Here is a 23,621-nt window from a genome sequence, read left to right on the forward strand (position 1 = left end):
ACGCTGTTTTTACGACTCCTAGCTCTAACATTTTTTCCTCAGCGCACCAGTGGGTAGTTCAGAGCTGCTGGTCCAGTTGGCTTTACAGTCGTATCCAGGACCCCTCTGGTGACGCCACCAAGTGCCTGAAATGCCTTGAAATCTCCACCAGCTGCTAGTTGTGCCGAACTAAACTGTAGCCTAGGGTTCCAAACCCTTCAGGGCAGAAGCAGAAGGAACGCTCCGGTGTGCCCTTCGCCGGGCGCTGTGCATCCAAACTACGCTCTACGTCGTTGTTGCTAAACACTTGCGATGCATTTTACTCAAACAACTCAAGTAAATAGTACTTCGTTCAAACGTAACTAGAACAGTTACCTCGGTGTCATGCCGCAAGCCTACAATATGCAGCCACTCACCTTGTAGCCCTGACACCCAACCGTTCTTACTCAGCGACTTCTTCTTATAGGTGCACATCTTTGGCATGAGCATAATGCAATCCCCAACGAAGACCTTACAGGAGATGCTCGGCACGCGCCTGTGGTCAGGCGATCCCTTATAGTATTCCTGATGAATATCACCAAACGTGCAAAAGAGTGCAGACGAATCATCCCAAGAGCCCACCGTTGGCTGCTCTCCATGCAGTCTAGTTCTAAGCAAGGGCACTGCATGAGGCAGATCCTATTCCGCCGCCATGCAAAAGCTGCTTCCCTGCGTGTCCTCACCCCTTCAGAGACCTGAGAGCATCAGCTCAGACCGATTATTCACGCCGAGTACGCTGTTTTCTGAAGAAGGCGAGCACTTCAGGGGCGATATCGAGCTTCAAAAGTTAGACATCCATGCCGAGGGAACTTTTAATTGCCCCTTAAGGCCATGAAACTCTCGAATGGTCTACAAATGCTAGTAAACAACTTGATATTTCTCTTGTCATACAACCAGAAGCGAAAACTCACGAGCAGGAGAAAGCCGTATGCGCAACGTAACAGGTATGCGTGTCAACCTAGTGCACTCCCAAACGCCTTGGCGCCAGCTAACTTGCTCCTTAACTGCATCCAATTTGTCTATGCAGTCGGACAAGTTTGACAAAGCACGATTTCATATTGAGATTGGTGAGAAAAAAACAGTCCCCCTCAGTCTCCATCGGACGAGGATTCGGACGGCAAAAGAGAGCCTTCGTCAAACCTAACAGGGGATTTGCGTTTGCGGCATTTACCCTGCGGATTGTTCTCTTTAAGGCAGCTTCGACCTCCTTGCGCGCAAAGCGGAGGAGGTTCGTGAATGGACTCTGGTTCGCGGGCCAATCGCCAGCGGGCCGTGAACTTCTCTTCAGTTGCGTCACCTTCCCCATTCTCCGCCTGCCTCTCTTGATCCCTAATTTTTGAATAATTAAGCAGCGCAAGAGAGTTTTTGCGGGTGCGCTTTTTCGCACAAGCCTCGGCGGCATCGCGAGTGGCAAGCATAGGATCCAAGGTAGTGGTCTCTGCAGGCTTTCCCTCATTTTGAGTCGCTGGTGCATCGTCCTGCCGCTTGTATGTAGAGGCCGCCTTTGCTGCCTGAACCGCATGCATGGCCTACAAGCCAATTTTTTTTATACAGATTGCATGGAAAAGCACTGGACTGTGTGCACATCAAAGCATCAACTACAGAACGCGCGCACTTCATAAGAAGTAAATCATAACCCACAAGAATCTACAAAACTGAAGAGCACTGGATGTAATGAACGCCGGTATCATCCGCTAACCAATGCATAATCCGCTGCATCCAGGACAGCAAGTGTGAAGAAACAGAAGAAACCAAACGCGTGCTTATGCCGGCTTTTCAGGCAACAATCGCGCATATTTTCAATATGGCAGAGCTTTTGCCTACCATTTTTTCTTTAAGCGGGGAGAGAAGGGTTTCAAATGACTCCTTGTCTAGACAGAACAATACTAGTTCCGTCCCTGCGACGACTGACGCCGTACGTCTGGTGTTCCGTATCAGCGCCATTTCTCCAAAATACTCTCCTTTCCCCTGTCTCGCAAGCTCAAGGAATCCTCCATCATCTTGAGGTTTCTGGGTGATGGCTTCACCCTTATATATAAAACAAAACATATCGCCATGAAAACCCATCTTGAAGACAGTCTGGCCTTCAGCAAACCTCTCTACCTTGCACGCCTTAGCGACGGCGGCAATCTCTTCTTCCGGTAGGTCCCTAATAAGACGAACCGTGTGAAGGAAAGACTGGGCGACAGGGACAAATGCCCTCCGCTTTGACAACATATCCTTAACTGAATCGTTAAATATATCTCTGTCTAGTACCCATAACGCGCATTCGCTGGCGCTTTGCCGAGAGGTCAATGTGTACTTGAGCTTTTCTCCAGAAACTAACTCTTCCAGACCAAAAAATTCCCCTGGAGTCATCGACCGTACAACTGAAGCACCAAAGAAGCCCTGCAAAGAGTCGGAATTCACACAAACGAGATGGCACTTTCTACCCGGGATCAATCAGAGTAAAATACCCTAAAGCCTAACTACAATGCAACTACTGAGTCATCAGCCGATTCCCCCCTATACAGGACGTTTGAGCAAATGCTCCAGTACAGTCAACTAGGTGTGAAACTGCTTGCAGAATGTATAATTAACCCGTGAAGCTTTGCAAGGACCCCCCAGACCAATTGACGGTGTGATATCTCGAAGTACGATTTCCGTGTGGTGACTAACTGCTTGAGAAACTTCAAATTCGCCTGAACTACACCACATGAGAGAAGGCTCTGCTCCTTCCTCCACGACAGCAGTTGATGCGGGAAAAATGTCTCGCCGCATGAGAGATGCAACGTATCTTTGTTGCTGAGGACTGAGAAACTGCAGCGTAGGTTCTTGCTTTATGGACTCGAGGAGGAGAGACGTTTCGCTAGGGAATGCGCGGTGGTCATCCCGTTGGACAACCGCAGGATCTTCAAAAGGAAGAGTTCGCTCTACGACGTCCATCGGGTTGTCCTCGCCAGCGTTGGCTCTTTCTGCCTCGGCTTCCCTCCCAAAGAAAGCCCAGATCCGGTTGCCCCATGAGCGGACCGACGCTTCTTTTGCTGAAGCTTCCTCCGTTGATAGTTCACCTGCAGATCAATCAGAGCAAAATAAAGCTCCATCTTTAATCACACATAACGCAAATTAATACACGTGAACAAGTGCACTGGTAGGATACTTTTATTCCGTGCCACACTAGGAAGATTCATAGCATTAAGCCACTCGAACTGAGAATGTCCCCGTCGCTGCGAGATGAGACTGCAGCCCTTAACGGCGAGAAATCAGTGGATATATCCGCGCCACCAGCAATCGAGGTCAAAACGTCACAGCTAGGATCATCACCTATCGTCGTGTTAGGGCCTGCATTTTCGCCTGTGCCAGAAGCCGACAGTTGCTTTTCTAAAACATTTGCTTCTGCCGCAGGCTTTGCTCTGAGGCTTTCCGATTTATCTGTAAAGTCACTCGGTTCTGTTATGTTTATCGGTACAAAATCATCCTGAATCACCGCCGAGTTAGCTGCTGCTGCTCCGGAATTTTTTTCCTTCTTCGTAGAGCGACGGGACCTATATGAACGCTTTGGTTGCGTTTTATCTATTTTGCTGTCCTTTCCGCTTCTGCTCCTGAGCTGGAGGGATGAACTCTCCTTTGCAGCACTCTGCCGTGACGTCCCTCGGGTAGTCTCGTGCATGACAGTTGAGGGGTCCCCTGCTCCACAACGAGGCACCGCAGAGTGCAAGCACCTCTCTCCAGCTTCTTCTTCCCCCTCTTCTTTGACAAGTACACCTCCTGATGAAGAAGTCGAAGTTTCTTCTTCAGGGCTGCGGCTACCAATTCCCAGTTGTAGCAGAGCTGAATACCCATTCGCCCCACCGGGACCACCATCAGAAAGTATTTGACGGTTGTCACTGTGCACTTCCGGGAAGGCGTTGTCCCCACCAAAGTCAGGTAGAGGTACTCCCGTCGTTTCATCTAAAGAATCGCTAGACGAGACAGATCCCTCTCCTTTGGCAAGCAGGCCTTCTGAACCAATATCAAGAATCCACATCTCAATGTTCTCCGCGACCTGACGTAGTGACATTGGCTCACTAGGAGAATGTAGGAGGTTCTCAGTCTCCGTCCATACCTCGGGAGCAGGTACCTGCAAAAGGTGAGGATCAGTCTGTTGCGAGACGCCGTCTCCATTGTCATCTGAGGCATTTAGTGTCTCAGTATGTGTTGGAACAAAGCCGCCTGGGGTCCACAAAATGGGTGTTGGTTGTCCACACAAGTGCAAAAATACTTGCGGGTCCATGTGAGAGTCATCGCCATGTGACGCCTTCTCGGAAGTCTGTGAAGAATGTGACACTGTGGGCTGACCCGACAAACCCTGCTGGACTTCTGAAGATGGCGGAATCCATAATGCCTGCTCTCGTGTCCCTCCACTAACTTGCCTTCCGTCTATATTTGAATTTGCAAGGCCCTCAGGTGCTGTTTCTCCAAATTTGTCGCGATGAAGATGAAGATTCCCTGTGGGTTCATCTTCCTTTTCTTTTTTCGCTTCTTTTTCTGTTCCTTTTTCTTCTTTCTCTGTCTTCTCCTCTTTTCCTTCGTCTCCTTCATCGTCTCCTTCATCTTCTGCTTCTTCGTCATGCTTGTCAAAAGCCGCAGAAACCCAAGAACCAACGGTTGAAACAAGTGTGATCAAGCCTAAGGGCTCCGAAGAGTCAAACATCGATGACGAGATGGATACCAACGGCCAACTCTCTGCAACTTCGCCTCCCATGCCTTGGATCAGCGAGTCACTTGGCTCGCTGGTGTTCTGGCTACCTGTAACGGCAGGTGCCCCTGATGTTTCCGCTGCGGTGGCTTCGGGTACTCCAGAAGCTGTTTTTTCCTCTACTGTTCCTACAGGTAATGACTGCGCTTGGTATGTGCAAGCGGGCTGCCCCCGTCGTGTACTCATATTAACTTCTTCAACGCTGACTGTGTGAGCCGCCGCAGTGCCCTCTGGAGGTGAAATCGTGGAGGAATTATGCTTCCCTCCAGTCACGGAAGGTGCACTTCTAGGGTTCCGACTTAATGATGCATTGCCCACCTTCTCCTTTGCATCTATCGTAGCGTGCTCTAGGCTACCGGAAGGCTTTCCACACTTTTGTTTTTGCATCGTAGAGAATGAACTAGATCGTCAGCTCGCGCCTTTTCCTCCTTTATTACTTCTCTACGACAAAGACACTGCCTTACACAGGACCAGCTTCCATTCCTCAACTTCCAAGCCAGCATATCTTCACATTCGAAGAATCTTCGTCTGAAGAGGGGGACGCAGTGCAGAGCAAGGGCGAGCAGAGGGTCCATCGTCAGAGGGGTATCCGCGTCTGCCGGGATGCCGCACCTTCACCGCAACTTTCCCCCTCACTCTCCCTCTAAGGCAATGCTTGCAGACAAAACTGGCAGGTTGTGCGCATGGCATGGCGGCAAGGGCTGCCGTGTATGCGACTTCGCAGTAGGGCGCTTAGAAACTTTGGGTAGTTGAACCTGTGGGCGCAATGTGATTTTGCAGCGGGAGTTGTATGGGCAAACAACTCCTCTTTCCAATTTCCAGCAGAATTTCTCCTCCTCTTCCCCAATGACATACAAGAAACTGTTGCACGTTCGCCGACACCCGTGAGGGCACCATTGTGCGTCCACTTGCACAAGACACACAAGACTACCACTTGTAGCAACTTCACAGCCTGGTCTCCATTAAATGCTGTTTGGAGCCTCCATACAACTGGGGAGAGGCATCATTCAGCACTGAGTCGACGCCTGTACGTGCCTCCGCCCCTCGGCCGGTCCGGTCCACACTCCAAAAACTGCTGGCCGTAGGTGGTGAGGTGAGATTGAGACCAGCATATTACTAAATTAAATGAATCTTTGTATAAAATATCCAGAAAACAAATACGCCGTCCTAAGTGTTTAAGCCCTCAGTCGAACCCCTCACCACCAGTCACTGGACAGACACACCGGCGACGACCGTCCGCTTGCACTTGGCGACCTTCCGGCATCTTTGATTTGTTGCTTCCGCTTAAATCTCTATGATTATTGGAGCCCTTATAAATGCCTAAATGCAGAGGCGATTGTTGGGATCGGTGTTCCTCCATGCACCGTGATTCTTCCACGAGACCAGTGAGGTGCCTAAATCGGCGCGTATGGCTTCCGTTCTCCAGCTTAGAATAAGTGGAGTTTCATCGTTGTATTCCCTCAAGAAAGAGTTATTTTTTGATAATAGCAGGAGCATTAGCTGTGTCGCTTGTCTTGGGCATGCCGATCTAGTTGGGATGCCCTGGCTCCGAGTCAGGTTCTAATTGAACCGCCACACTATGCCCTCTCGGTTCCGGCGGCAAACTTCGTGGATAGAAGGTCTTTTTTCTTGGTTACTGGTGGAATTCACGTTACCCCTGCTCCTCCACGTTGCACCCAGCAACAAGCGCACTCCAGCACTATATTATAGAACGAGTACTTGTACTATGGAAAGTAAATTTTGCTTCACATTCATAACATGGAGCCACTAACGTATCCATGAAAGTGCGCAAAGCAGCACGTAATTCCTACCTGACATGAGGCCGATGAGCGTAGACAAGGTAATGCGACCATCCCCAGACCGGACCCTGAAGTACATTAATCCGCACGAGCACAGATTTCCAATGACTTGCATTGTTGTACTGGGTTGTTGGTGGCTGGTACACACCGAAAAGCTTCCCCAGAACGACTGGTGAGAACAGTAGTTCATAGGACTGAATAAACCACAACGCACAAACCCTAAAATGATTTTGGCCTACCCTTTGACATATTCATCCCATATCCTTTCAGCCTTGTCGTTGTCAACACCAACTTCAGCACTCAAGCTGCATGCGCATACATTCAAATAATCAAAAAAATCCTGAAATTAAGTGACCACACTTCTCTTCGTACACCTGCACTAATGCGAGAAATTTTATCTTCTACGTCGGCGCCCCATGCATCTCTACAAGCTCGACGGAGGCGCACACCGTAGCTGTTAGTGTTTACCACCTATTAATACTCCTATTAGAAATTCCTACGTTGTTGTATACGATAAAATTGTGCTTAGGACCACATGGTGGTTAGTGGCACATATGTTGGGGGAGTGAAAGCTTGTGCAATTCTGGCAAGAATGACTTGTTTTATAAGTATATCCATAGGAGGCTTTCAGGAAAATTATTAATTTGTTCCAAAGATTGTACAAGTGGATTAACTACTAAATATCCCTTTCAATTACTTTTGGTTTAGGACGAATAAACAAAATGCCTACAGCATAATGCAGATGCTCTAACTGGAGTACGTACTTCATCTTGTAGTTTTAGTACTACGTCAGGCAAAGTAGAATGCGTTATACATACAGCAACCATAAATTGCGTGTATCGTATATTTATAATTTACAAAGTTCCAGCGAAATAAGCTTAAAGTATAATTGCAAAATAATACTATTAGCTGCAGCATGTACTACCTACTTAATGGCAAGCTTATTTAGTAAAATATATGTTGTTCTAGCTAGCTCATTGAGACACGACTCTTTCCTACTGGTGCCATACACGGTAGCGGGGGGTAACTAGGAAGATCGAAACTGACCTGGTGAAATTTTCCTGAGTACAAAGATCCGTGGCTTCGAGGCCTGCAGCCTTATGGAAAGCAGACAACGCCGAGCCATAAATCTCAACTGCTCGTAGGTGGATTTCTGCTCCTGTGGGCTCCACGCCTCTAGCGTTGCGATACAAGTTGCCTACGACCAATCGTCCCTTGATTGGGCGGCACAGTTCGTCAAAGAGAGCGTCGATTTCTCGTTTTTGGAATCCGCGAATATTACTTTTTTTTGTGAACGCGTAGAACTCCTGCTCGCCAAGCACCCAAACAACCCCTACCACGAGGCGTGCATACGCTCTCATAATGGCGCGTGAATAACCGACAGTGGATGTGCGGAAAACTGGATGTACCGGGGATATGCCCAGTACATCCAAAGCGAATGGCTGGCCGGAGTGCATTATGAGAAAATGGGTGCTTTACTTACATCCGCGTCCACAATGTCGCTTTTGTTGACGTCCATTTCCGCAAATGCGTGGGCAAGCGACCCGTACTTATTCTTAAACGTGCCCGCAACGAGTTCCCTCAAGCGATCCAGTTCCCCTGGGGGAATGGACGCAACGGCTCGAGAGCTTTTACTGTTTGTTGATGCATGCTTCTCCTTAGACGTGTCCTTGCCTCCAGATTTCTTTTTCTTTTTCTTTTTCTTCTCGTCTTCTTCATGCTCTGAAACAGCAGCGGTCACGAGTGTATCTTCACTGATGCCCTCTGTCAATTTCTTCTCCCGTTTTTCCTTGTGTGTCTTGGCATCAGCATTTCCAGACAAAGTTATGTGGCTTCCTGAACTGAGTTCCCCCTCGGTCTCTTCTGTTTCTTCACTTGAATCTGGAAGAGCATGAAGTTGGTGAGAGGAGCCTTGTGTCTTCGAATCCCGGAGCCATTCTGGCATTTCAGTCTCGGAGGCCGAGTACGCGCTCTCCGCTTGTTGTAAAAAGGCATCTGCCAAGTGACCCAAGTACTTGACAAACTCAGCGCGGCCCAGAGACAGCAGCTGAGGATCAATAGTGCACAGCGAGAGGCACAAAGGGCACAAAAATTGGGGTTGCCGGCCTCCGGACTTAAACTAAAGCATCACGCTTGCTAGGTACATGGAGCAGCATCCACTAATTCTTGACGCCTCACCTTAACCTTCGTTTTTGCAACGCAGCTTGCTGTCCTAGGCTGGTTGTTCAGGAACCCGATTTCCCCTAGATACTCTCCTGCCTTCACTACCGCAACTTCCTTCCGCGGTTTACCGGGTTCAGGTGACTTTTGGATAGAAACCATCCCCTCAAGTACAATGCAGAACTTGTCTGCTGGGTCGCCCTCGTGCATAATCACTTCACGTTCCCGTATCTCCATCACCTGCAGGCTCCACAGCAGCAACAGGCGAACTTCTGCTCCTAGGCACCATTTCGTTCAGGTACCCCTGCGTTGCAGTAAAGGATGTCGGTCTCTAGTGAGTGGGCTGGAGTTGTACACTGCAGAAAACGGTCTGTAGAATAGCACTTACAGGTGTCACACATTCATACCTCACGAACCCTCAACCGTAAACTGTGTCGTGCAAACTTTAGTAATTGAGGGACTTGCCCACCTGGAAAGCGCGTGCAAGCTCATGCAGTTCTTCGAGGCTTAGAAGCTTGATGACATGGACACCGGAAAGAAGATGCACCACTTGGGGAAGTTCTTCTTCACTCTGCATGTATCAATTGCATGTCCAGCAAACGTCACTGTAGCCGAAAATATGGTACTAGGGCTGTTACCACAAGAAAGGCCTACGTCAGGACAGTCTTGCTTGCTGGGCAGAGTTGTAGATATTCATTCTCCCTGAAACTCACCAGTTGAGTATGCTTGTCCTCCCCTGTTATGGATTTCACAGCTTTCTGACTATACACGGACTTCGCATGCTCCAGAAAGGGCTCATCTAGATCACCTAACAACGCTTTGAAGTCTTCAGCTTTCAGCGCATACACCTGCGATTTCACATGCATCCTCGTTGACATACGGTAGAAAAGGAGCCCAGCTAAAACTTGTACATCCCGCAAAACACCAGCCACACGAGATCATTACAAAGAAGTAGCACAGGGTGAACCTTCCACCTACACGTGAACTGCTCCTGCGCGTTCTGAATTTATTTGCGTTTCTTACGTAGACAGGTGTGAGGGCAATGATAGAAGCTATCCTTGGTTCGTTCTTGATTATGGATATTTCTCCGAAAAACGACCCGGACGTCAGCTCCCCGATTTTCTGCATCTTACCTGAGACAAAATAGAAAGGGCTGTGACCTACACATGGGTAAAGCATAGTCTCACGCCATTGCCGAGGGCTCTGGAAGCTACTTTCAGACTTCATTACAAGAATTCAAATTGGAGTAGTGCCTGACCGCATCCTAAGTATATCTCGATGGAAACCGTCCCTGATTCGACAACATAAAGCTTGTCAGGTGCTTCGCCCTGTAATACAATTGCTTGGTTGGGGAAATATATTTCTAGGGCCATCCGCTGAACAGGTCATAATTGCGCAACATTCGCAAAAGCTAACTCATTCGCCTTAACCTCACTGTCCAGCACCAGGGGTGGAGTTGGATTCTCTCCACTGGCCTACCCCTTGTTATTTGTGTGCTATCATCCAAGTAAATTCATCTTGCTACCGAACCCATGATGCGCAACATGAATGGGCTGCAATGTCCGTGGGGAAGCTCTGTAAGAGCAGTTATAAGCTGATTAGAGCCTACATCAAGTATTAGAAATTGAGGCAAAACAAATCTTTACTATCACGGTCGGTTAACCTGTCTCCTCACATTGCACAATTCTTGCCTACGCTCCTTTGGCAGATCCTTGAACACCGGAAGTGCTTCTAAAAGCAGACTGCATTCTTCTCTCATCTGAACAACCGCAAGTAGCACACATCCTCTATCTGCAAATCACAAGTGGAATAATGCGACTGCCATTGCGTCACCCCCTTTTTGTGTGGCTAACGGCATGGAGCCAATAGGGCCCTAAACCGTCAGTTGGAGCTGGGGCTGTTATCGTGGAGGCCAGCCAACAATATGAATGCAATATGAAATGCTTCAAGCTAGCACCACACCCTTTCAGTGTCTTCCTGTAGCAGTCTCTCGATGAGTTCTTGGTCAACGAGTGTCTTTTCTTGTTCCGGAATAGCCAGTGTCGTGGAGGTCGCAGGGTTGCCCTCAGGGTAATCAGACAGAAAAGCCGTAGCTGCTCCCGAAGCTTCCGCGGGTATCGATGCATAGTCCTCAGTATCTCGATCTCCTTCACTTACTACCCCAATTTTGGCTCGACTGTGCATACTCACGATGATGCTGTCCACTGTGGAACTACGCCCGGTTCGCCTTCGGAATTCCATTTCCAGTTTGCGTAGGACACTGTAAAATATGTCGCTCTCAATAGACAAGACCTGAAGAGTCGACAATAAACAGGAACTCAATTAGCATGTGTGACCCATATCCTGAAAGTGAAAAAGACCTGAAGGCGCTGCTGGGCTCATCTGTAGGCCCCTGTCCACCGGTGCTAGTGGCGAGTTGTTGATGCTTGGACTCACTGTGCAATCGGTTTGGGCCTTGACTGACGCAGTGTGAGACCGACCCTTGACCGTCGTAATATCGCCGAAAAAATCAAGTGGTTCATAAATTCGGAGCTCCAGCTCTTCGTCTGTATCCGTGAGCCCGACAGCAACCGCCTCTCCATCCTTTACCATCAGTACGCGGTTTGCTGAGTCTCCCTGCAGTGGTCAAGATACCAAATATATGCCGTTTTAATGTATGCGATACTTCACTGTATATCAGGGCTTTGCTGTGATCTGCGCTTGAGTGTTGAGCCCCTTCCCTAGAACGCGACCATGGTGTGCAGTGCTGCAGCTTACAAGCCAAAGCTACTCTGTCTCACAAGTGACACTCACCTTGTCAATAATCTTCTCTCCTGCATGAAATGTCTGCTTCCTGAATGTCTGAGAGATTCCCAGGGCACATGGATCTGTGCGCTCAATGCCCTTCCACAGAGGAGAACTCTTGATGCAACTACTGCTGACATGTAGCGCTATACGCAGGCATATAGAATCTGCTTACCGCAGCAAGGCATCTCAGCAACTCAGGGTTGAGCTTATTAACCACTGGTACTTTCCGGAGCAGCTTTTGGTACTCCTCCACTTCTCGCTGCCTCTGAATAGCGAGCGGCTGCGTTCAAAGCGGAAATGTTAGCGCCGAATGACTGTTCATTTCTGGATCAAGAAATAGCGACAACACTGGCATGGCGTCGAAAAGCTTCAACTACAGTAACAGTACTTTTTCAACCTCTCACCTCGTAGGACCTCTCGAAGACGGTTCTTTCGAGCGAATACAAGAAAACGTCTTCGCCCTTTCCCGCCTTGGCGCAAGCGACGTTGGGCGTTCCCTCGATTATATTATCGGAGAACAGCAAGCACGGCGCACTCAAGCTCTCAAGATGACTGTATTGAATAAAACCCTGTCCACAGGCATTATAAACGAGTCAACGAATGCCACGACAGTACACCTTCTAGTATGCAGCACCAGAGCGCCAAGCACGCAGCCTGCATCAAGCGTGGCCTGATACCCACATAAATAGCTGCATCTGCATTGCGATTTGGACGTACCGGCTCTAGTATGTCCACTGTCCCCTTTAAAATGACGTACAGTGGACATTTGGGATCGTCTTCTGCTTGAATGAGCTCTCCTTCAGCCACAGTACGTGACTTCATATCACCGATCATGGCTTTGCGATCCTCCGGGTACATGCAATCCCACGGAGGAAAGTCTGCCAACACCGTATCAACTTGGGTCTCATTGTCGGTGAACCCTAGTTCCCGGCGAGTAGCTGTGTCTGCAGGATACGCACGGGCAGATTGGCACGTTCACACGGGTGACGCACAGAACCAAAATAGGAGCAGGAAAGAAAGTTAGGAAAGGAGGCACTCTGGCCCCGTGCTCTCAAACATACTGTTGCGTATGTCCACGTCTGGACCAGGAGAAAAACAGGCAGCTATACGGGGAGTCTAGAGTTATTGCTCAAGCAACCAGTGGCAAGCAGAGGTGGAGAAGCCTTAGTGAGAAAACGTTTCAAAAAGTTAACTGCGGGAGTAGCGCCTCTATCACGGGGAATCTTACAGGTGAGCTTCTTGAAGGATGAGCGTTTGCAAATCTTCGCTTCAGGCTTCGGAGCCGTCGGAGCTCCCGAAAAGACATTGAGTACATTACTCAGTACATTAGCTGCATCCCGCTCCACCCGTTCAACCTCTTCCGGGTCAACATTGTCTGGGAAGACATGACAACCTAGGAGGCTGGGATGTGTAGGAATTGCATGGGGGTAGACAATATGCTATTAATTGCACTATAGTTAGAAGACCTGAAAGCCTGCGGTGGTACTGGTCATTTGGAAAAAAGGAGCCCACCTTCGAGCAGCAGCAGCACGTTTTCTCTCTGAAGACTGCCCCGGTTCGCTCTGCATAGCCGTACGACAACACCAAGCGATCACGTGGGATTGCAAATGCTCCATCAGCCTTGAGCCAGTAGTACTGAAGATGACAGATCCCGAAACACGTGAATAGATGGGTGTCACAGACCTGTCCATCTCGGTCCAAAGATTATTTGCACATGCTGGTGAGATTCCAGCTTGGCCAGCAATAGCGAGGAACTGATCCTGGGTCACGCGTCCTTCTGGAGGTATTTCTGCGTCATTGAATGGCTGCTCCACATCTCCGAATATCTATGGTATTCCCTAAACGCACTGACCAGAAATGGCTAGGACGTCGACAACCCAGCAAATGCAGCAGACGACTAAACTAACATACCACGCCACTGATTAGACCTTCGATGGGATTGAGAGGGAGGTGTCCCAGCCCTATCAGCGAGGAATGCTATGGTGCAACAGGAGATAAATATGCCTAAACCTTACGAGGAGTGAAAGCCAGACAAACACAGAAATCAGATATGCAAGCAGTTCTGCTCATGCAATGGGGCTGCCCTATTGAGGTGAAAGTTGAACCTGCCTCTTCGAGCCTTCTATGCAGTTCAGCCAAGGTGCACGTGTCGCCTTGAAGGTTTCTGTAGAAATTGCTGAGCACCAGGATGCCCTCGCAAGGGGCACAAAGAGCGTTGTAGAGGTCGTGTGTGGCACTGAATGGCAGGTTCATGCCCAAATCGTCAACAAAGTTGGCAAACTCCTGAAAGAAACCCGGAGATGGAATGTCAACTCTAAATATATGGCGCTGATCAACACTCTCAGCATTAGTGGCCTATTGGATTCAGCTGTACAGCTCTATGTCCGGATTTCCTAGTGTAGTGGATGACGCAGGGCTCTGCAGGGCATGTCCTGCACGCAACGAATCATCCCTTCCAAGAAATCCTCGCCTCCACCTGAGACGTAGCTTACGCTGATCTTCACCATTCCCGAGTGATCAACATCCATGTGGTTGAAACCACGGGCAAGAGACGTGCACTTCCCGAGAAGAAGCTTCTTAAACGACGATCTGGGCGAAAGCAGTTTCGGTACTGGCCTTTCCGGGGCACCCGAAACCCCTGAACACACCGAACCCCTCACAAAATGCTGTCCGGCGCACAGCTAAAAGAACCAATCCATAAATAAGAAACTCATAATGACCATACTTGACAACGGTACACTGCACTCCCTCGCCCTCTACAGATACGGCTCCATTCGTTGTAAATGGATCAAACATGAGCCTTACTTGTGGAAGCCGCCGGATTTATTGTTTTGGAGCGTTTGTTCTTTGCAAGCCTGCTAAACGTTTGTCCTATTGCAACCTTCTGAGCCGCCGCCTGGAATTTCTCTGGATTTAATACACACGCACATGCATGCAGCGTTGCATATCCAACCTACCCCTCTGTCAAAGTGTGAACATTTGGTCGACAAAGCCACAGTATACCCCGTGTGCTCCTCTGGGTGATGAACTGTATGCTTACTCAGGCCGGTGACGGGACCTTTCTTTGCTGCCTTCTGGGTAGAAGGGTACAATGCAGGCGCTCCAACAGTACCGCTTGCAAGGGATTGCTGAAGCTTTTCTTCCATCTCCTTCAGCTCCAATTCCTTCTCCCTCACCAACTTTAGAGCTTCAGTTGCCTTCCGTTCCGCAGATTGGGCGGCAGCAGAAAGAGCAGCTCTCTCTTCGGTTGCAGCAGACTTGAGGGCCAAAGCCTCTCGCGCAGCGTCCCCTTTGATCCTTTGCATTTCGCATTCCAGTTCCCGGTGCTTCATGCGGAGCTTATGCAGCTCCTCCTCCAGCTCCAAACTTTGTTTCTGTGACCGCTCCCGAATCCTTTCCTCTGCCAACTGTCTCTGTAGATCTAGTTCCATAGCTTGAACCTCCATTTCCTTCCGGAGAGATTCGCAACGATCTCGCTCTTTTGCTAACTGCTGCTCGTATTGTTTCTGTTGTTTCATCATCTCTTCACGGGCTTCCATGGCATCTCTGCGCCTCTGTTCTTCAAATTCCTCCTCTTTCTTCCTCATCTTCTTCTTATGCTCAGCTTCCACTCTGCGGAGTGCTGATCGAGCTTGCATTGCTTCCTCAGCTTGCTGCAGCGCAACCTCCCTCTGGTCTATGTCTTTGGTGAGCTGCTTCAACTTTTGCCAGCCCTCGGAAGGGCCAGATAAGGAGGAAGGCTTCACTATGGAGTCACCAGCTTGCTTGCTCTCCTCGAGGCGGAGATTGGCATTGCTCGCTATCTTCCGGAGCACAGCAAGGCGCCGGAAAATGTCCCGCGCCTGATCTGTCGTCAGCGCGTCCCACAATTTTTTGCTGGAGCTTCCTGATCCAATTTGGCTGCCAGGAAAAGCAGAGTCTGTCGAAGGCATTTCTAGACTTCCTGGTGCACTGCTATCTTCACATGGTTGCACGGAGTCCCCGGATTCAAGCTTTGCTGAATGGGTTCCTTCTGCACTAGGTACAATGTTTTCTTGTTGCTCGTGTATCTGGCGTTTCCTGTCCTCCAGTGCTCTTATCACCTTTTCTGTTTCTTCGCGATCGATCAGCAACTGTTTGGCTGTGCGCAGTGCTGCGACGTTGCAGTCAGTGTCAGACGGAACAGCATCGCTCCCTGGTAAAGCAGCACATGGGTGGTAGTCGCAGTCAAAAACCTGGGCGTCCGAATCCCATTCTTCTGTGTTTCCTGTGTCGAGCCGTGTCATGTCGCACTAAACGCAACACGCACGCAATCAACGACAGCTTCGCCACTACAAGCTACAGCTAAAAATGTGGAGAGAATCCACCGTCTTTCAATTGGGTCTAAACTAACACAGCAACAAGCCGACGTCAAGACTCCCAGTCAAAGAATCAATAGTTCGAAAGCGCTCAAAGCCACTTAAAAACAAGGCCTCCACAGCAAAGCAAGAGGCACTACCCGTGCAGCCCCGCCTCGCCGGTACTGGGCAAAACAATCTGCTGCTACTGAGACTAGGATTGCTACAGATCTAAGGAAAAGATGGGGAGCAATTTGCACGAGACGCCCCAGCTATCTGGTGGCACCTTCTGTGCCAGCGGAGTTGCAGTACACTGCCGGCTCGACAGGTTCACACTGACAGTAGCCAGCAACAACGTTAGACAACACTAGAAGCTCCCACGTTCCGGAAGCTAAACACTTATCGACGGGGGGGGTGAACAGTGGAGTTGGACAGTCTAACCCGCAGATCGGCGACTTCCTGCTCGAGCTCCCGCACTCGGATGGAATAGCTTTCGAGCCCTGAAACAGTATTCGCCAGCAACTCACACACATGGACTAGAAATGACGACTTTGCTTCAACCAGGTGCAGCCGCAAGAAGACATGTATGACATTTGCTTCCACTACAACCACCAAACAGACAGGTCATTAAAGTGCAACGAAACACAACCAAGTTATCTGGAAGCAAGCGCCAAGGCATGCGTGCGGCGGGGTGAGCGTACTGTGAGCATCGGCCGCTATCCTATCCCTGGCAAGGCGTAAAAGCCTCAGACTCTCCTTCTCGCTCCTGGTGAATCCCTGAATCTCCTTGAGCGCAGCCGCCTCCCCTGCCTGGGCAATTGTTCCTCGAAGCACGTCACATCGAAGCCCAGACGCCCGGGCAGCAACAGCCAGATCGGCCAGATGATCTCTGAGCTGCATACACGGGCACATCAAGATCAAGGGAAGCTGTAAAATGAATAGTGCCAAAGTGCGCTTGGCAGTAGTCTTTGGGTAGAGAAAGCGAAGCGCACTGCCCATTCTCAGCACAGATGTGCAACCGCAGTCACCCTGGAATGCAAAGGGCCGGAATGCTGTGGTGCGGGTCATCCCGTACACACGTGGATAGCAACTATTCTCACCTCTCTCTGCAAAGCCCTTAGGTTCGCCTGCCAACTGCGGGATATGTTTCGTTCGGTTGCCAGCCGCCTCTCCAGCTCGGCATTGACATCCTGAGAAACGCACAAGGATCCAAGTATACGTTTCAAGCCCAAGTCGAAATGACCGGAGATACCAGCGGCCCTCTGTCGTTTTAGAATGTGAAGTGCGCGAACATCTTTACTTGCTTCCATATACTTGCCTGCGCTGTTGCGAGCTGGACAATTGTGTCTCTCAGATCCATCATTGCGTTGCGCCCCTGGCCCAATCCTACCGCCTCTTCGGCAGCCCCGGCTCCTCCAAAGCGTGCAGCGAGGAAGGGGTCAGACACAATTCTTGCCTGAACTTCCGCTAGTCGCTGCCTCATCACTATCGTCCTGAATAAAAAGGAACATCCACAACAGCAGAATAATCGTCTGTAGCGAAACCATCCAGGCTGTTATTTCGTCAACGACACACGCATCCAGCCCCGTCGTTCCCACCGGACCCACACCTCCGCCCCGAGGAGAACACTGAGATAAGCAGTCGGTTGCTGTGCTTTCTGCAGTCTCACTTCAGCATGAGACTATCTCGTTCTTCCTCCAGTACATTGATGTGCGTTTGCCATACACCTCTCTCGTAGTCACCCATTTGAGAATCAATGCAATCCAAAATTTCTTGGAGCTTCTCCGAGCAAGCGCAGTACCGCCTAACGAAGTTTCCACCAGATGGTGACCGCGGCTGATCACCAAAGGCATCTTGGCCACTTCTCGGCAACAGGTTGTTCGTTTCGTTGAGATCCGCCTCTCTGGCAGCCGCTGCTTGGCTGTAGGGGCGACCCGCCGATGCAAGTTCCCTCGCATACGCACGTTCTTCATGCTCTCTCAATGCGTTGCCCAATGTCGCTGCCGTGCCTTGTAGGCGGGCTTGTGCGCGAATAGAAGCCTGTAACTTCAGCCTCAAGGATTTGTTCTCGTCAATCAAGAGGCTGATACTTTTGGCCAACTCGGGCCCGTAACGTCGGGCAAGCGCACGGATTTCCGCGGCCTCAGGGTAGGCTTGCTGCAAAAGCAGAAAGCGGAAACTGCGACACGCCTCGGCCTCTAAAGATAATGTCACAAGAGCTACCGCCGATGCTGCAGCTCCACGTAGCGGTCAGGAACATAAGCAAAGAGACCACATGGGATGGGGCTAGCAAACTGCGACCAACCATGAATTATCTTCGCATTCAGAGCCATCGGAAATCACAAGGAAATCTATGCATATATTTGCAACCATTTTCGCCCTTGCAGGGGCAGCTACTGGGACAGGCCAACGTTCACGCGGGGCTCCTACCTGTTGATGCAAAATACGCTCCCGCAGATCTGCATTTTCCGCCTCCAGAATGTCATTTACGCGTCTGCCGCAACAACAACGTAAAAAATTTAAAGAACACGCATTGTTTCATAGTCCAAAGGGAGTTGGCAGATGAGCCTATAGAGTACAACTAGGGACCCAACCTAAGCTATGATGAGCATGATGAGCACCTTGGGAAGCTCACGAGAAGAAAACCCACTGAGAGCAACTCTGCGATAAGGAGGAATTGCAGCCGTACCTAACTTTACTCAATTCTGTGCCCAGCTCGAAAAGCTTTGCGTTGAGGGCGTTCCTCTCTTCCGCTTCCCTTTTCCCAGCCTCCAGCTCCAGAAGAATGCTGGAGGCCTTCTTCAGCCCCTCTTTTGTAGGCTCACTTATACTCGGGTTCCTTGTTTCTGGCAAGCCGGCCCTTGGTAAAGAAGTAGAAACCCCGTGGTTTGTACCTACTGTATGGCCGGCGCCACGAAGACTCGAAGGCGCAAAGGCCCCCGTCGGTGAAGCCGGTTGGGAGCCCTCCGGTTGCATGTTGAAAACCGGAGGGCTCGGGTTACTGGAATCCACTTCTACGGGACATATGGAAAAAAATTCAAACGGACATTGCTACAGACACAGCTCTAGATGACCAGTACGAGTCCGTACTACAGCACTATGATTGAAGTTCGCAGCACTACACAGTTGCGCACAAATACCCTCCAGAGGATATACACTTCGGAATAAGCACAACTAATGTGCAACTACAAATAAACCAAAGGCGGGAACCTAGTTCTACAACAGATCAGGAGTAGGGTACAATGCACTTTAGCCCAGGGGTTGCCGCACCACTGTAGTACCGCAGAACCGCCGAGAGACCGGACCACCGTGGCTAAACCGCAGCGAAGCAAAGCAGAACTCAAGAACACACCAAATTGGGAAGTACTAAAAAATCGAAATGGTGGAATGCTCATCATCAGATACAAATACTTCGAATTAAACGTGTAGGTCTGGCGGTTCACACGACGACTGTTCAGCCTCTACAAACTTATCGCATGCATTGGCTATAGAGACCACGGAGAAAGAAGGCTAAGACCCAGCATCAATACATGAGTCTAATCAATAAGAAAATATCTCGAACCAACACGTCGTGAATTAACTGCTCCCAAGCTACTGTCAATCTGGGCACCGTCGGGCGCTGCAGCTTTCGCCTCGTCCTCGGTTTAAAGTGTACTTCAAAAATTACTTAGAAGTGACTTTCAAGTCAATACACCGACGTCTAGAGCGCAGTTGAACGGCTCTCATCGGTCGAGTGTGCTATGTGGGGTCTGTGGGCAGAAAAACGATGCATTCAGGCGCGCTTCGGGACATTTTGGGGGCATGGGTCTTCACGAGGGCACGAAAACCTCTATGATTCACATTTTTGTAAATTATTCGCAGTCAGGGAAAATAAATAGTTCATCAAATATGTGCCCATGCATGCAGCAACTGAGCCGCCGACAAGGATACTGTGTGAAGCGACACTTTGAGGCAGTAACTGCCTAGGATAACAAAATTTAGTGAAAAAGACAAGTGAAGATGCTGATGGCTGCAGCGGCCGGCAAACCTTCAAAAGACACCTCTTGCATCTGCCATGCAGGGACGGGCGGTGTAAACTACGAGGAGTTGCTGGCACGCAATGACGTTCGCAGCCGCCGCTTGCTTCCGTTCGTTGCTTAAGCTGCAAGCTGTCGACAACGTGACTCGCCGCCAGTAACTTCTGGCTTAGTTGCCAAGGCTTTGATAGTGCGCAACGTGACGAGGTAGCCGCTGTCGTCAAACCTGATGTGCTCTACGAAATTGCTGACGGTGACGAAAAAAAACATCCATACATGAACTCTTATTGTGCAACCGACTCGGAGACCTGAACCTGGAACCCTTGCTGGGGTGCCGTGTCTTCTTCCCATTCCTGCTGGTTCCACTGCTGCACTTTTCTTTGGCGGCGTTTCATCCTGCTGCAGAGTTCGCCCAGGTTAACGGGGCCGTTCTCAGCCAAAATGGAAAGCCAGAAGGCACTACTGGCTGCCTCGGTAGCGGAGCGCTTCGCAGAGGCCCGCGGGCTCGTTGCAGGTGTGTCCAGCTCCGTCCCCAGTGCTGAGGGCTGCTGTTGTGGCTCAGCTTCATAGTCCATGCACTGTGCTGACATTACGGCGTACGCCTGGTATAGCAGAGACCACGACAGCATGATGCTTCGTTATTCCTTCACAACGATTAACTGCTGTGCTCTGCAGCGGCTTCAGGGACTGAAGTGCAACTACTGTTTCTCACCTCCTCCTCTCGCTCCCATGAGTCGTCTAGTGGCTCCTCCTCATTAAAAGACAGCGTCCTAGTGCTCCATGCACAGGCGAGCGTCTGATCAAACACGAACTGATGTTGTTTCGCTGCCTACCCCTGTCGGCCTGACACCTTCCAGGCAGTATTGCCTGCCATATCTCTGAGCCTGCGCTGCTGTTCAAGTGGGCTGGCCGTTGTACCCTGGAGATATTATATTCCCTTTTAAGGCTCCTGATGCAATCAGGTCGGGGATATTTGTGCGGCACTATGTAAATTGCAGATTCATGCTTACCCTCCCGTGAAGCTTCAGGCCATGAAGGTGAGTGATGGCTGCCAGCGCTGCTTCGTGGGATGCCAGCCGAATGAAACCAAAATTCTGCAGCGGAAGGACAGGAGTTGGGAGTGCTCTGTTGGGCTTTTCGTTTTTATATACCGGCTTACATGCGCAGTTCAACCCCAAAATTGGACACACACACAATACCAGCATCCAGAGCAGCCGGGATTTCACCAGAGTTCTCCGAGCGTACAGCGGATACCCTTTGAAACACTGCAAGGCCGATCTCTCGGCATAACAACCGAGGCAAACGATGCACACTGCCAATTTATCTTGAGACGGCCGTTGCGAAGCACCGTGCGAGAGCCAATGAATTTGTTACCTTTGTTGGGTGGACTTCTGCTGCTCGGACGATGTGGAAATACGAACAGATTTCTCGAAGCTCTTCCTAACGGTAAAATGAAGCGAACACATTCAGAAGCACAGCCCCGATTTACCTTTATATTCTACGGATTTGCTTTCGCCCACGTTTCCTTCACTATCTGATATTTCCATATCAAAACCCTCGGAATGCGCCACGGCGAAGCGCAGAAAGGACCGGAAAGCTATACACATGATATACATAGTGCTTCTGGTTAAATAAGCCAGAGCTTTTGACTTGAATATTCGGGCGAAGGAGAGACGAACTCACACTGTTCGTTAGGGGAGGAAGATTTGCAATGAAGATGCTACAGTTGGCGGAGTGCGTTAATGGTTCAATACGGCTGTAGCATTCGCACGAAAACTCAAAGCTTATGCTTCTCAGCAGCAGCAGGACCCTCACAGGTGAGTCTAGCGGACACAATGTGATTGGCGTACTTTCCGCGGTTTCTGTGCCTGTGAACTCTTCGTACAATTAGATCGAGCGAGTCGGATGCTTCCTACAGTCAAGAAACGCAAAATACATAACTGGGTGACCGTGCGCAAGGCCTCCATAATCGATCAAGAAGAAGAACAGCGTATAGATGCAGACATTCCACCGGAAGGATGCGTGTTAGGGAGCACGGTAAGGAGGGATGTAACACCGTGAGTTTCTTCAGCGCTTCTTCAGCTGTTTCCTCGTCTTCATAACGGAGAAAGGCATACTCCTGCACCCCTTTCCTCGATGGAAGACCGGCCACTGACGACACCTGAAGCAGCAGCCCAGCACGTTGTCTCCCCGCCACACGCTTTTGCATGCTTGGAAGAGGGAATTAGGAATGGCTCAATGGTGGCACCAACTGCGTTGACGAACCTTTACATGGGTTGGCGTTATGCCTGTCGCCGAAGTGAGGATATCTTCAATTCGAGCCACTGTGGCACCTGCATCCGGAATAAGGGGGAAAGGAGAAAAATGCTGCACTGGGCATATGTTTCATTAAGTCTACAAAACACCCACGAACACACGAGTACTACTTAGGGGAATGGCCTGTTTGGGGCTTCTACGCAGCCAGCGGCGCGAGCACTGAGGCTAATATACACCGGGACCGAGGTATTGTAAGTCTGCGGGCGAACAGGTGCGATACCCGGTGGGACGCCAGAGACGTATAGATGGTACTGGTCGACAACCAACGGGGTGCTCCAAGTTTCATACAGAGAAAGGCACACTTGCCTGCGCAGCAGAAAGAAGGTGTGCCCAGAACTAGCGGTGTTAACAAGAATGGTGGCTCCTTTGGATGAAAATCGCATGTTATGCGTCTATGTGCAAAGCCTGCTACACTTCAGAGCAGAAGGGGAAGGATGCCGGTAGACGCAGTTCAGCTGTCGCTTGCTGGCAAATGAGTCGCCTTAGATGAGTAGGCAAAGAAAAGCAGTGAAGGGTTCAAAGGTCACTCACGCAGAAGTGCCAGGCAGAGTGGCTGTTCCTCCCAAGACTTGAAGGGCCAATTTTGCCAGTGACTCGTGCGTGAAATCGACAACGGCGTAGATGCTGCTGCCTCTACGGTCGGATGCGACGCGAATGCTGGACACGGCGTAGGGGAGTTGCTGCAAAAGCTGCTTGTGGTGGTGGTTTAATAAGTTAATCTTCCGTTGTGAAGTGTCTCCGGGGCCTTCTTTAGGGTTTAAACGACTGCCTCGCCAGCTGCTCTGCGCCAAGGCTCCTCCCCTCGCTGGCACCACGCCAGTGCCGTCATGGCTCTTTTGGCCTTCTTTGGGGTTTACCTGCAGGTAGTTCGCCCTTCGGACTTCGCCAGAGAAGAGCTGTCGCAGCGCATCTGTGCTCTGCTCGGGGCTGAGGTGACTCGGCAGGCCCCGCACGAGAATACTGCGCGCGACGCCGTTCTTCTCTTTCCCTTCCCAGTTGGATAGTAAAGGACTTTCAAAACTAAGAGAGAGCCGCTCCTCCATCTTCGCCTCCTCTCCGAAGACACACACCTGGAACTGTGCGTCCTCTGCTGGATTGGTCCAACGGCCCACAAAGACACAGACCGCTGGAGCGTGTTGGTTTGACAAGCAGAAGCAGATGACAACAACGACGGCGTGCCCACAATACGACAATTCAATTGGTAAATTATGTTATGCGCAGCCCCTAATAATGCGCTTTTGAATGGAAGAGGCATAAGGCATGGAAAGAGTTGAACTCCGACGTGGATGCGCCTGTACCACAAGCGAGGTGCCGACGCCGGCAGCCACTTAAGCGGGGCTTGAACCACGGCACACAATATTTCCGATACAAAAGTTAAATCTAAAAATAAATTTCAGAGTTGAAATGGTGCTCATACATGGTATTTTTGCTAACTTTGGCGAATTAGTGCTCAAAATGCAACAGAGTCTGCCAAACCGCTCACCCAGGGAGG

The 23,621-nt window shown here is 50.1% G+C and overlaps 2 protein-coding genes across 2 annotated transcripts; both read right to left on the reverse strand.

Moving 5' to 3' along the window:
• Positions 1–1,106: 1,106 nt before the first annotated feature.
• On the reverse strand, positions 1,107–18,773 carry EMH_0002580 (CAMP-dependent protein kinase regulatory subunit, putative; the record flags this gene model as incomplete). The annotated part of the gene is made up of 34 exons (XM_038023106.1): positions 1,107–1,529; positions 1,843–2,406; positions 2,677–3,068; positions 3,322–4,863; positions 6,547–6,602; positions 6,774–6,839; positions 7,582–7,844; positions 8,018–8,581; positions 8,713–8,934; positions 9,164–9,265; positions 9,408–9,542; positions 9,724–9,827; positions 9,953–10,070; positions 10,370–10,453; positions 10,657–10,986; positions 11,131–11,310; positions 11,488–11,535; positions 11,654–11,761; positions 11,886–12,050; positions 12,199–12,425; positions 12,710–12,856; positions 12,994–13,043; positions 13,165–13,307; positions 13,666–13,764; positions 13,974–14,119; positions 14,287–14,388; positions 14,522–15,752; positions 16,239–16,297; positions 16,499–16,691; positions 16,898–16,987; positions 17,098–17,290; positions 17,467–17,954; positions 18,228–18,291; positions 18,487–18,773. 34 exons carry the CDS (start codon positions 18,771–18,773, stop codon positions 1,107–1,109), a joined length of 8,985 nt encoding a protein of 2,994 aa, XP_037878960.1.
• A 1,324-nt stretch (positions 18,774–20,097) lies between these two features.
• EMH_0002690 (RNA recognition motif domain-containing protein, putative) lies at positions 20,098–23,172 on the reverse strand (the record flags this gene model as incomplete). Its single annotated transcript, XM_038023107.1, has 7 exons — positions 20,098–20,415; positions 20,526–20,609; positions 20,824–20,907; positions 21,870–21,974; positions 22,079–22,146; positions 22,350–22,435; positions 22,661–23,172. The coding sequence occupies 7 exons, from the start codon at positions 23,170–23,172 to the stop codon at positions 20,098–20,100; spliced, it is 1,257 nt and encodes a 418-aa protein (XP_037878961.1).
• Between the last annotated feature and the right edge of the window lie 449 nt (positions 23,173–23,621).

Source organism: Eimeria mitis, genomic scaffold, assembly GCF_000499745.2.
Source record: "Eimeria mitis Houghton genomic scaffold, Emh_scaff8, whole genome shotgun sequence".
NCBI classification, from domain to species: Eukaryota; Apicomplexa; class Conoidasida; order Eucoccidiorida; family Eimeriidae; genus Eimeria; species Eimeria mitis.